Source organism: Taudactylus pleione, unplaced genomic scaffold (genome assembly GCF_031769625.1).
Source record: "Taudactylus pleione unplaced genomic scaffold, aTauple2 ptg001026l, whole genome shotgun sequence".
Taxonomy (NCBI): Eukaryota; Metazoa; Chordata; class Amphibia; order Anura; family Myobatrachidae; genus Taudactylus; species Taudactylus pleione.
In genome coordinates, this window is record NW_028285427.1 from 25,811 (window position 1) to 39,957 (window position 14,147).

The 14,147-nt window shown below is 44.3% G+C and overlaps 1 protein-coding gene across 2 annotated transcripts in view; it reads left to right on the top strand.

Annotated features, from left to right (window-relative positions):
- The window catches only part of LOC148454219 (uncharacterized), a 108,239-nt gene that overhangs the window by 24,719 nt on the left and 69,373 nt on the right, over window positions 1-14,147 (top strand). The window contains exon 4 of one of the 2 annotated variants that reach the window (XM_088461188.1): window positions 1,756-2,008. The exons of the other annotated variant lie outside the window; for it this stretch is intronic. Within the exon in view, the coding sequence (XP_088317314.1) occupies window positions 1,756-1,819 (64 nt within the window). The 3' untranslated portion in view covers window positions 1,820-2,008. Of the gene's footprint in view, window positions 1-1,755; window positions 2,009-14,147 lie in introns of those variants that run through there. 2 annotated transcript variants of the gene reach the window in all.

Consider the following 14,147-nt stretch of genomic DNA (forward strand, 5'->3'; position numbering starts at 1 on the left):
GAACTCACCAAAAGAGGCAGAATAGGTGAGGTCCAAGTATAGAACCTTTGGTGACACCTACTGTTAGTGGAAGTGGGGTTACTTGAGTCATGAGAAAGAGCGGTCAGAGAGGTAGGAGGATAGTCACGAGAGGGCTGTATCTTGTAGACCAAGAGTGTGAAGGATTTGCAGGATGAGAGGGTGGTCCATTGTGTCAAAAGCAGCAGAGAGGTCAAGAAGCAGAGAGTAATTCCCTTGGACCTGGCAGCAAGGAGGTCATTAGTGACTTTCGTCAGGGCATTTTTAGTGGAGTGGAGAGGACGGAAGCCAGGCTGAAATGGGTGAAGCAGGAAGTGGGAGGAAAGAAAGGTGGTAAGGCGGTTGTAAACGATACACTCAAGGAGTTGGAGGAAAAAGGGAGGAGAGAGATGGGTCTGGTAGTTGGAGAGTGTGTTAGGATCAAGGATAGGTTTTTTAAGAATGGAGGTGACAAGGGCATGTTTGAATGCAGTGGGGACAGTGCCTGATGAGAGGGAGAGATTGAGGTGGGCAAGATGGGAACAGGCAGAAGGAGAGAGGTAGCGGAGGAGGTTGGAGAGGATGAGGTCACGGGAGCAGATAGAGCAGGGGTCTTCAACCTTTGGCCCTCCAGCTGCTGTGGAACGACACATCCCAGCATGCCCTTCCACCATTTTAATATAACTGCATGCTAAAACTGTGGCAGGGCGTACTGGGATCTGTAGTTCCACAGCAGCTGGAGGGCCAAAGGTTGAAGACCCATGAGATAGAGGGAGGGGTGATATTGGATGAGGGCCATCTCCAGATACCTTGGAAAAAATAGCCAGAGTTGGTAAGATGGATGGGGAGGGGTAGGCTGGCAAAGAAGGGGGTGGGGTGCTGTGGGTCTTGTGGATATGTCTTGACTTTTGGAGGTTCTTAAAATACGACTGTATAAAGAGGGAAAGGGCAGCATTGTAGGATGAGGGCATACATTTGAAATGGAGGTAGTCAGTCTTAGAGCAAGATTTCCTCCTCTGATGCTTGGCAGTTCATGAACCTTTTTGTAGGTATCTGGTGTATTTGGAATACCAGGGTTGAAGTGTGTCTCTGCAAGGCTGAGTAGTGATTGCTTTAGAAAGTCCAGAGCAGAAGTAAGAGAGGCATTGTATAGGGAAGTGGCTTTTTATGGGCAGTAGAGAGAATGAATAGGGGAGAGAAGTGAGGATAAGGAAACGGTGTCTATAGCCTCAATGTTATGTTTAGTTATGGTAGACTTAGGAGGCAGAGGTGGAGACGGAGAGAGGGGTAAGTTAAAAGAGAAAAAGTGATGGTCACCGAAGAGGAATGGGGAGTTGGTGAATCAGAGATATCACAACGGTGAGTGAAGACCAGGACAAGTGAGTGTCCACTCACATGGGAGAGTGAGGAGGTCCATTGGGAGAGACCAAACGATGATGTTAGGGTAAGGTATTTTGGAGCAGAGGATTATGTGGGGATATTGATATTGAAGTCACCTAAAATAATGGAGGAAAGATCTGAAGAAATGCAGTTAGGGAACCAGTAGCTTATGAAACCAGGGATATCTGTGTTAATGGGGGTTACGCAGTGATAAACAGATACAGGAATGTGAGTTAATATGGGGTCTCCCAGTGGTTAGCATTTAGGGAATGAGGGGTTAATATGCAGTCACTAAGTGATAATCACACACACACAAAGCAAGGTTCCCTAAATCTCCTGGTCTTTGTTACTGATGGATGGGTTTTCTTCCCTTGTCAGCCATGAAGAGCAGATGGAACCTTCCCCTGATGTAGCTGCCGGGTGGAGGTGTCTGATCCTGTAAGAGACTGAAGGGATGGAGTTGTATAGAGAGCTGGCTTATCCCTTAGCTCTCATCTTCTCACGTTGGACATGGATGGGAGGAGGTGCAGGACCTAGGTGCAGAGTGTGTTGTTGAAAAGTATTAGAAGAAAGTTGTACCCCATAATTACTTTACTATTTTTTATTTCAATAAAATTGTGTAGTAATTGAATTTTAGTCATCATGTTTTCAGTCATGGTGCTTTTTATGTGAGATAGATGATACATAGCCCATCATGGCTGCAATATACATCACATGAGATTACAGGGTGTAATATACATCACATGAGATTACAGGGTGTAATATACATCACATGAGATTACAGGGTGTAATATACATCACATGAGATTACAGGGTATAATATACATCACATGAGATTACAGGGTATAATATACATCGCATGAGATTACAGGGTGTAATATACACCACATGAGAGTACAGGGTGTAATATACGCCACATGAGATAAATGATACATAGCCCATCATGGCTGCAATTTACACCACATGAGATTACAGGGTGTAATATACACCACATGAGAGTACAGGGTGTAATATACACCGCATGAGATAAATGATACATAGCCCATCATGGCTGCAATATACACCACATGAGATTGCAGGGTGTAATATACATCGCATGAGATTACAGGGTATAATATACACCACATGAGATTACAGGGTGTAATATACATCACATGAGATTACAGGGTGTAATATACATCACATGAGATTACAGGGTGTAATATACATCACATGAGATTACAGGGTATAATATACACCACATGACATTACAGGGTGTAATATACGCCACATGAGATAAATGATACATAGCCCATCATGGCTGCAATTTACACCACATGAGAGTACAGGGTGTAATATACACCGCATGAGATAAATGATACATAGCCCATCATGGCTGCAATATACACCACATGAGATTGCAGGGTGTAATATACATTGCATGAGATTACAGGGTGTAATATACACCACATGAGATTACAGGGTGTAATATACACCGCATGAGATAAATGATACATAGCCCATCATGGCTGCAATATACACCACATGAGATTACAGGGTGTAATATACATTACATGAGATTACAGGGTGTAATATACATCGCATGAGATTACAGGGTGTAATATACACCACATGAGATAAATGATACATAGCCCATCATGGCTGCAATATACATCACATGAGATTACATGGTGTAATATACATGACATGAGATTGCAGGGTATAATATACACCACATGAGATAAATGATACATAGCCCATCATGGCTGCAATATACACCACATGAGATTACAGGGTATAATATACACCACATGAGATTACAGGGTGTAATATACACCACATGAGATTTCAGGGTGTAATATACACCACATGAGATTTCAGGGTATAATATACATCACATGAGATAAATGATACATAGCCCATCGTGGCTGCAATATACACCACATGAGATTACAGGGTGTAATATACATCACATGAGATTACAGGGTATAATATACATCACATGAGATAAATGATACATAGCCCATCATGGCTGCAATATACACCACATGAGTTTACAGGGTGTAATATACATCACATGAGATTACAGGGTGTAATACACCACATGAGATAAATGATACATAGCCCATCATGGCTGCAATATACATCACATGAGATTACATGGTGTAATATACACCACATGAGATTACAGGGTGTAATATACAGTACATGAGATTACAGGGTGTAATATACATCACATGAGATTACAGGGTGTAATATACATCACATGAGATAAATGATACATAGCCCATCATGACTGCAATATACACCACATGAGTTTACAGGGTGTAATATACATCACATGAGATTACAGGGTGTAATACACCACATGAGATAAATGATACATAGCCCATCATGGCTGCAATATACATCACATGAGATTACATGGTGTAATATACACCACATGAGATTACAGGGTGTAATATACAGTACATGAGATTACAGGGTGTAATATACATCACATGAGATTTCAGGGTATAATATACATCACATGAGATAAATGATACATAGCCCATCGTGGCTGCAATATACACCACATGAGATTACAGGGTGTAATATACATCACATGAGATTACAGGGTATAATATACATCACATGAGATAAATGATACATAGCCCATCATGGCTGCAATATACACCACATGAGTTTACAGGGTGTAATATACATCACATGAGATTACAGGGTGTAATACACCACATGAGATAAATGATACATAGCCCATCATGGCTGCAATATACATCACATGAGATTACATGGTGTAATATACACCACATGAGATTACAGGGTGTAATATACAGTACATGAGATTACAGGGTGTAATATACATCACATGAGATTACAGGGTGTAATATACATCACATGAGATAAATGATACATAGCCCATCATGACTGCAATATACACCACATGAGTTTACAGGGTGTAATATACATCACATGAGATTACAGGGTGTAATACACCACATGAGATAAATGATACATAGCCCATCATGGCTGCAATATACATCACATGAGATTACATGGTGTAATATACACCACATGAGATTACAGGGTGTAATATACAGTACATGAGATTACAGGGTGTAATATACATCACATGAGATTACAGGGTGTAATAAACATCACATGAGATTACAGGGTGTAATATACATCACATGAGATTACAGGGTGTAATACACCACATGAGATAAATGATACATAGCCCATCATGGCTGCAATATACACCACATGAGATTACAGGGTGTAATATACAGTACATGAGATTACAGGGTGTAATAAACATCACATGAGATTACAGGGTGTAATAAACATCACATGAGATTACAGGGTGTAATATACATCACATGAGATTACAGGGTGTAATATATAGTACATGAGATTACAGGGTGTAATATACACCACATGAGATTACAGGGTGTAATATACACCACATGAGATTACAGGGTGTAATAAACATCACATGAGATTACAGGGTGTAATATACATCACATGAGATTACAGGGTGTAATACACCACATGAGATAAATGATACATAGCCCATCATGGCTGCAATATACACCACATGAGATTACAGGGTGTAATATACAGTACATGAGATTACAGGGTGTAATATACATCACATGAGATTACAGGGTGTAATAAACATCACATGAGATTACAGGGTGTAATATACATCACATGAGATTACAGGGTGTAATATATAGTACATGAGATTACAGGGTGTAATATACACCACATGAGATTACAGGGTGTAATATACACCACATGAGATTACAGGGTGTAATATACACCACATGAGATTACAGGGTGTAATATACACCACATGAGATTACAGGGTGTAATATACACCACATGAGATTACAGGGTGTAATATACATCACATGAGATTACAGGGTGTAATATACATCACATGAGATTACAGGGTGTAATATACATCACATGAGATTACAGGGTGTAATATACATCACATGAGATTACAGGGTGCTTCCTAATTGTCACTAGAAATGTATGACAGGAGCTCTTGATCAATATGACACTATTCAGGCAAAGGAATCGGTAACGGCAGATTTACCTGGATATCCCAGCAGTGTATTCACTTCAGATGTGCTCATCATATTATGGTAATAATTAATACTCTTATTGTATTAAATACGAAACATATATATTATTATTATCCTTTATTTATATGGCGCCACAAGTGTTCCGCAGCGCCTTACATAGTACATAGAACTAATAGGTGAACAAGAAACAAGTAACATACAGTACAGGACAAGGACACAACTTATATACATTGCTGAAATAGTGATTAAAGCACTCACAATAAGCTGCCGGGAGTTGGCAGTCACGTGTTAGGTGCCCTAATGGGGAGTAGAGAGTAGAAGAAAATGTAAAGAGAAGCACATGAGGGAAGAGGTCCCTGCTCGTGAGAGCTTACATTCTAAGGGGAGGGGCAGACAGACAGGCGTGTCACAGAAGGGGAAGATGGGAAGGAAAGAGCATGAGGTGGGTTAGGATGAGTGCTGGAAGGCCTTTATGAAGTAGTGGGTCTTGAGAGCCCGTTTGAAGATTTGTTGAGAGGGGGAGAGGGAGAGCATTCCAAAGGTAGGGAGCAGCACGGGCAAAATCTCGGATGCGGGAGTTGGAGGAAGTAATCAGTTGGCAAGAGAGGCGGCATGCATTAGTTGAGCGAAGTGGGCGGGCGGGAGTGTGAAGGGAGAGAAGGTCAGAAATGTATGCGGGAGAGGATTTGGTGAGGGCTTTGTAGGCGAATGTAAGAACCTTGAATTGGCATCTGAAGGGGAAGGGGAGCCAGTGTAGGGCTTGAAGGAGAGGGGAAGCAGATGTAGAATGTCTGAAGAGGAAGATGAGCCGAGCAGCAGCATTAAGAACAGATTGTAGTGGAGAGAGGTGAGAGACTGGGAGGCCAGCTAGGAGAAGGTTACAGTAGTCCAATCTGGATATGACTAGTGAGTGGATGAGGGTTTTAGTGGCATCCTGGGTGAGGAAGGGTCTAATCCTGGAGATATTTTTTAGGTGAAAACGGCAGGACTGCGAGAGGTGCTGAATGTGCGGTTTAAATGAGAGGGAGGAGTCTAGGATAACTCCAAGACAGCGCACTTTGGGGCTAGAGGAGATAGTTGTGCCATCAATAGATAATCAAATTGTGTAAAGTGATGTAGTGGAAGAGGGTGGGAAGATGATCAGCTCAGTCTTAGACATGTTAAGTTTAAGAAAGCGCTGGGACATCCACAAAGAGACAGCAGAGAGACAGTTGGAGATACGGGTAAGGAGCTCAGGGGTGGAAAGGTAAATTTGAGTATCATCTGCATAGAGATGATATTGGAGGTCAAAGGAGTTAATGAGTTCACCCAAAGAGGATGTATATAGGGAGAAAAGGAGAGGTCCAAGAACAGAACCCTGGGGAACTCCTACCTTTAGTGGAAGTGGAGGGGAAGAGGAGTCATGAGAGGACACAGTGAAGGAACGATCAGAGAGGTAGGAGGAAAGCCAGGAGTTTGCAGTGTCACGTAGACCGAGAGAGTAAAGGATTTGCAGGAGGAGAGGGTGGTCTACAGTGTCAAATGCAGCAGAGAGGTCAAGGAGAATGAGCTGAGAGTAGTGGCCCTTGGATTTGACAGCAAGGAGGTCGTTGCTGACTTTCGTGAGGGCAGTTTCAGTGGAGTGGAGAGATCGGAAGCCAGATTGAAATGAGTCAAGGAGGGAGTGGTAAGAAAGAAAGGTGGTAAGGCGGTTGTAGACAATACGCTCAAGGAGTTTGGAAGCAAAAGGGAGAAGAGAGATGGGTCGATAGTTGGAAAGTATATTAGGATCAAGGGTAGGTTTTTAAAGAATGGGGGAGACAAGAGCATGTTTGAATGCAGAAGGGACAGTGCCAGATGATAGGGAGAGATTAAGGAGGTGAGCCAGATGGGAACAGGCAGATGGAGACAGGTGGGAGAGGAGACGGGAAGGGATAGGGTCAAGGGGGGAGGACCGGATGAGGGCCATGACTTCCTCTCCAGAAGCAGGGGAGAAGGATGTCAGAGTTGGTGAGACAGAAGGGGAGGGGTGGTAAGGGCAAGGAGGGGGAGGAGTGCTGAGGGTCTGATGGGATATGATGTCCTCACGTATGGAGTGAATTTTAGATGTAAAGTAGTTGGCAAAGTTGAGGGCAGAGAGCGAGGAGGGAAGGCAAGGAGGGAGTTGAAAGTGGCAAAGAGACGCCGGGGGTTTGAGGACTGGGAGGAGATGAGGTTCTTGAAATATGTTTGTTTGGAGAGAGACAAGGCAGCACTGTAGGAAGAGAGAATAAATTTGAAATGGTGGAAGTCAGCCTTAGAGCGTGACTTTCTCCACTGACGCTCTGCAATTCTTGAACACTTTTGTAGGTATCTGGTGCATTTGGAATGCCAGGGTTGTGGTGTGGATCTGCGAGGGTGACTGGTTATTGCTGGAGCAACAGAATCAAGAGCAGAAGTAAGGGAGGAATTGTACAGGGAAGTAGCTTGTTCAGGACAGGAGAGAGAAATGATAGGGGAGAGAAGAGAGTCCAGCAGGGAGGAAAAGGCAACAGTGTCAATAGCCTCAATATTACGCTTAGTAATTGTAGCTTTAGGAGTTAGAGGAGGGGAAGGAGAGAGGGATAGGTTAAAAGAGAGAAGGTGATGGTCAGAGAGGGGGAATGGGCAATTGGAGTAATCAGAAATATCACAACGGTGCGTAAAGACCAGGTCAAGTGAGTGCCCACTCACATGGGAGGGTGATTAGGTCCATTGGGCGAGACCAAATGAAGAGGTGAGGGTAAGGAGTTTAGCTGCAGAGGATTCTGTGGGAATGTCAATAGGAATATTAAAATCACCTAGGATAATGGAGGGAAGATCTGAGGAGAGAAAGTGAGGGAGCCAGGAAGCGAAGTTGTCAAGGAATTTGGAGGGAGAGCCAGGGGGACGGTAAATGACAGCTACTCTGAGGTTTACTGGTTGGAAGAGGCGTATAGCATGAACCTCAAATGTGGGGAATGTAAGGGATGGTTCAGAGGGTATTCGGAGTAACTGGTTGATAGAAGGACCCCAACACCACCACCATGGCGACCCCCAGGCCGGGGGGTGTGGGAGAAGGCGAGGCCCCCAGAGGATAGAGCAGCAGGAGAAGTGGTGTCAGAGGGTGAGATCCAAGTTTCAGTGATGGCTAGGAGATTCAGAGAGTTGGAGATAAAAAGGTCATGGGTGGGGACCAGTTTATTACAGACTGACCTGGCATTCCAGAGGGCACAGGATAGAGAGATAGCATTTGTGGGGGAGATGTGAATAAGATTATCCGGGTTGCTGTAACGTGTAATAAATATATTATTACATACTAAAGTAGTCTGTTTGTATAAATGTGACCACGGCCATAGAATATTGTTACACAGCTAGTTACTGAGAGAAGTCTCATGTAGCATCATATATGTCAGACCTCGGCGTATGTACCCTGTGTTACTCAGCACTGTCTCCTGGTACATGCTAGTTACTGAGAGAAGTCTCATGTAGCATCATATATGTCAGACCACGACGTATGGTACCCTGTGTTACTCAGCACTGTCTCCTGGTACGTGCTAGTTACTGAGAGAAGTATCATGTAGCATCATATATGTCAGACCACGGCGTAAGGTACCCTGTGTTACTCAGCACAGTCTCCTGGTACGTGCTAGTTACTGAGAGAAGTCTCATGTAGCATCATATGTCAGACCACGGCGTATGGTACCCTGTGTTACACAGCACAGTCTCCTGGTACATGCTAGTTACTGAGAGAAGTCTCATGTAGCATCATATATGTCAGACCACGACGTATGGTACCCTGTGTTACTCAGCACAGTCTCCTGCTACGTGCTAGTTACTGAGAGAAGTCTCATGTAGCATCATATGTCAGACCACGGCGTATGGTACCCTGTGTTACACAGCACAGTCTCCTGGTACATGCTAGTTACTGAGAGAAGTCTCATGTAGCATCATATATGTCAGACCACGGCGTATGGTACCCCGTGTTACTCAGCGCAGTCTCCTTGTATGTGCTGGTTACTGAGAGAAGTCTCATATAGCATCATATATGTCAGACCACGGCGTATGGTACCCTGTGTTACACAGCACAGTCTCCTGGTATGTGCTAGTTACTGAGAGAAGTCTCATTTAGCATCATATATGTCAGACCACGACGTATGGTACCCTGTGTTACTCAGCACAGTCTCCTGGTACGTGCTAGTTACTGAGAGAAGTCTCATGTAGCATCATATATGTCAGACCACGGCGTATGGTACCCTGTGTTACTCAGCACAGTCTCCTGGTATGTGCTAGTTACTGAGAGAAGTCTCATGTAGCATCATATATGTCATACCACAGCGTATGGTACACTGTGTTACTCAGCACAGTCTCCTGGTACGTGCTAGTTACTGAGAGAAGTCTCATGTAGCATCGTATATGTCAGACCACGGAGTATGGTACCCTGTGTTACTCAGCACAGTCTCCTGGTACATGCTAGTTACTGAGAGAAGTCTCATGTAGCATCATATGTCAGACCACGGCGTATGGTACCCTGTGTTACACAGCACAGTCTCCTGGTACATGCTAGTTACTGAGAGAAGTCTCATGTAGCATCATATATGTCAGACCACGGCGTATGGTACCCCGTGTTACTCAGCGCAGTCTCCTTGTATGTGCTAGTTACTGAGAGAAGTCTCATGTAGCATCATATATGTCTGACCACGGCGTATGGTACCCTGTGTTACTCAGCACACAGTCTCCTGGTATGTGCTAGTTACTGAGAGAAGTCTCATTTAGCATCATATATGTCAGACCACGACGTATGGTACCCTGTGTTACTCAGCACAGTCTCCTGGTACGTGCTAGTTACTGAGAGAAGTCTCATGTAGCATCATATATGTCAGACCACGGCGTATGGTACCCTGTGTTACTCAGCACAGTCTCCTGGTATGTGCTAGTTACTGAGAGAAGTCTCATGTAGCATCATATATGTCATACCACAGCGTATGGTACACTGTGTTACTCAGCACAGTCTCCTGGTACGTGCTAGTTACTGAGAGAAGTCTCATGTAGCATCGTATATGTCAGACCACGGAGTATGGTACCCTGTGTTACTCAGCACAGTCTCCTGGTACATGCTAGTTACTGAGAGAAGTCTCATGTAGCATCATATATGTCAGACCACGGCGTATGGTACCCTGTGTTACTCAGCACACAGTCTCCTGGTACATGCTAGTTACTGAGAGAAGTCTCATGTAGCATCATATATGTCAGACCACGACATATGGTACCCTGTGTTACTCAGCATAGTCTCCTGGTACATGCTAGTTACTGAGAGAAGTCTCATGTAGCATCATATATGTCTGACCACGGCGTATGGTACCCTGTGTTACTCAGCACAGTCTCCTGGTACATGCTAGTTACTGAGAGAGGTCTCATGTAGCATCATATATGTCAGACCACGACGTATGGTACACTGTGTTACTCAGCACAGTCTCCTGGTATGTGCTAGTTACTGAGAGAAGTCTCTTGTTGCATCATATATGTCTGACCACGGCGTATGGTACCCTGTGTTACTCAGCACAGTCTCCTGGTATGTGCTAGTTACTGAGAGAAGTCTCATGTAGCATAATATATGTCTGACCACGGCGTTTGGTACCCTGTGTTACTCTGCACAGTCTCCTGGTATGTGCTAGTTACTGAGAGAAGTCTCATGTGGCATCATATATGTCAGACCACGGCGTATGGTACCCTATGTTACTCAGCACAGTCTCCTGGTACGTGCTAGTTACTGAGAGAAGTCTCATGTAGCATCATATATGTCTGACCACGGCGTATGGTACCTGTGTTACACAGCACAGTCTCCTGGTACATGCTAGTTACTGAGAGAAGTATCATGTAGCATCATATATGTCTGACCACGGCGTATGGTACCCTGTGTTACTCAGCACAGTCTCCTGGTACGTGCTAGTTACTGAGAGAAGTCTCATGTAGCATCATATATGTCAGACCACGGCATATGGTACCCTGTGTTACTCAGCACAGTCTCCTGGTATGTGCTAGTTACTGAGAGAAGTCTCATGTAGCATCATATATGTCAGACCACGGCATATGGTACCCTGTGTTACTCAGCACAGTCTCCTGGTATGTGCTAGTTACTGAGAGAAGTCTCATGTGGCATCATATATGTCAGACCACGGCGTATGGTACCCTATGTTACTCAGCACAGTCTCCTGGTACGTGCTAGTTACTGAGAGAAGTCTCATGTAGCATCATATATGTCAGAACACGACGTATGGTACCCTGTGTTACTCAGCACAGTCTCCTGGTATGTGCTAGTTACTGAGAGAAGTCTCATGTAGCATCATATATGTCAGACCACGACGTATGGTTCACTGTGTTACTCAGCACTGTCTCCTGGTACATGCTAGTTACTGAGAGAAGTCTCATGTAGCATTATATATGTCAGACCACGACGTATGGTACCCTGTGTTACACAGCACAGTCTCCTGGTAAATGCTAGTTACTGAGAGAAGTCTCATGTGGCATCATATATGTCAGACCACGGCGTATGGTACCCTGTGTTACTCAGCACACAGTCTCCTTGTACGTGCTAGTTACTGAGAGAAGTCTCATGTAGCATCATATATGTCAGACCACGACATATGGTACCCTGTGTTACTCAGCATAGTCTCCTGGTATGTGCTAGTTACTGAGTGAAGTCTCATGTAGCATCATATATGTCAGACCACGGCGTGTGGTACCCTGTGTTACTCAGCACAGTCTCCTGGTACGTGCTAGTTACTGTGAGAAGTCTCATGTAGCATCATATGTCAGACCACGGCGTATGGTACCCTGTGTTACACAGCACAGTCTCCTGGTACATGCTAGTTACTGAGAGAAGTCTCATGTAGCTTCATATATGTCAGACCACGGCGTATGGTACCCTGTGTTACTCAGCACAGTCTCCTGATACATGCTAGTTACTGAGAGAAGTCTCATGTAGCATCATATATGTCAGAACACGACGTATGGTACCCTGTGTTACTCAGCACAGTCTCCTGCTACGTGCTAGTTACTGAGAGAAGTCTCATGTAGCATCATATATGTCAGACCACGGCGTATGGTACCCTGTGTTACTCAGCACAGTCTCCTGGTACGTGCTAGTTACTGAGAGAAGTCTCATGTGGCATCATATATGTCAGACCACGGCATATGGTACCCTGTGTTACTCAGCACAGTCTCCTGGTACGTGCTAGTTACTGAGAGAAGTCTCATGTAGCATCATATATGTCAGACCACGGCGTATGGTACCCTGTATTACTCAGCACAGTCTACTGGTATGTGCTAGTTACTGAGAGAAGTCTCATGTACCATCATATATGTCTGATCACGGCGTATGGTGCCCTGTGTTACACAGCACAGTCTCCTGGTATGTGCTAGTTACTGAGAGATGTCTCATGTAACATCATATATGTCAGACCACGGCGTATGGTACCCTGTGTTACACAGCACAGTCTCCTTGTATGTGCTAGTTACTGAGAGAAGTCTCATATAGCATCATATATGTCAGACCACGACGTATGGTACCCTGTGTTACTCAGCACTGTCTCCTGGTACATGCTAGTTACTGAGAGAAGTCTCATGTAGCATTATATATGTCAGACCACGACGTATGGTACCCTGTGTTACTCAGCACACAGTCTCCTAGTACATGCTAGTTACTGAGAGAAGTCTCATGTAGCATCATATATGTCAGACCACGACATATGGTACCCTGTGTTACTCAGCACAGTCTCCTGGTACATGCTAGTTACTGAGAGAAGTCTCATGTAGCATCATATATGTCTGACCACGGCGTATGGTACCCTGTGTTACTCAGCACACAGTCTCCTGGTATGTGCTAGTTACTGAGAGAAGTCTCATTTAGCATCATATATGTCAGACCACGGCGTATGGTACCCTGTGTTACTCAGCACAGTCTCCTGGTACGTGCTAGTTACTGAGAGAAGTCTCATGTAGCATCATATATGTCAGACCACGGCGTATGGTACCCTGTGTTACTCAGCACAGTCTCCTGGTATGTGCTAGTTACTGAGAGAAGTCTCATGTAGCATCATATATGTCATACCACAGCGTATGGTACACTGTGTTACTCAGCACAGTCTCCCGGTACATGCTAGTTACTGAGAGAAGTCTCATGTAGCATCGTATATGTCAGACCACGGCGTATGGTACCCTGTGTTACTCAGCACAGTCTCCTGGTACATGCTAGTTACTGAGAGAAGTCTCATGTAGCATCATATATGTCAGACCACGGCGTATGGTACCCTGTGTTACTCAGCACAGTCTCCTGGTACGTGCTAGTTACTGAGAGAAGTCTCATGTAGCATCATATATGTCTGACCACGGCGTATGGTACCTGTGTTACTCAGCACACAGTCTCCTGGTACATGCTAGTTACTGAGAGAAGTCTCATGTAGCATCATATGTCAGACCACGACGTATGGTACCCTGTGTTACTCAGCGCTGTCTCCTGGTACATGCTAGTTACTGAGAGAAGTCTCATGTAGCATCATATATGTCAGACCACGACGTATGGTACCCTGTGTTACTCAGCACAGTCTCCTGGTACGTGCTAGTTACTGAGAGATGTCTCATGTAACATCATATATGTCAGACCACGGCGTATGGTACCTATGTTACTCAGTACAGTCTCCTGGTATGTGCTAGTTACTG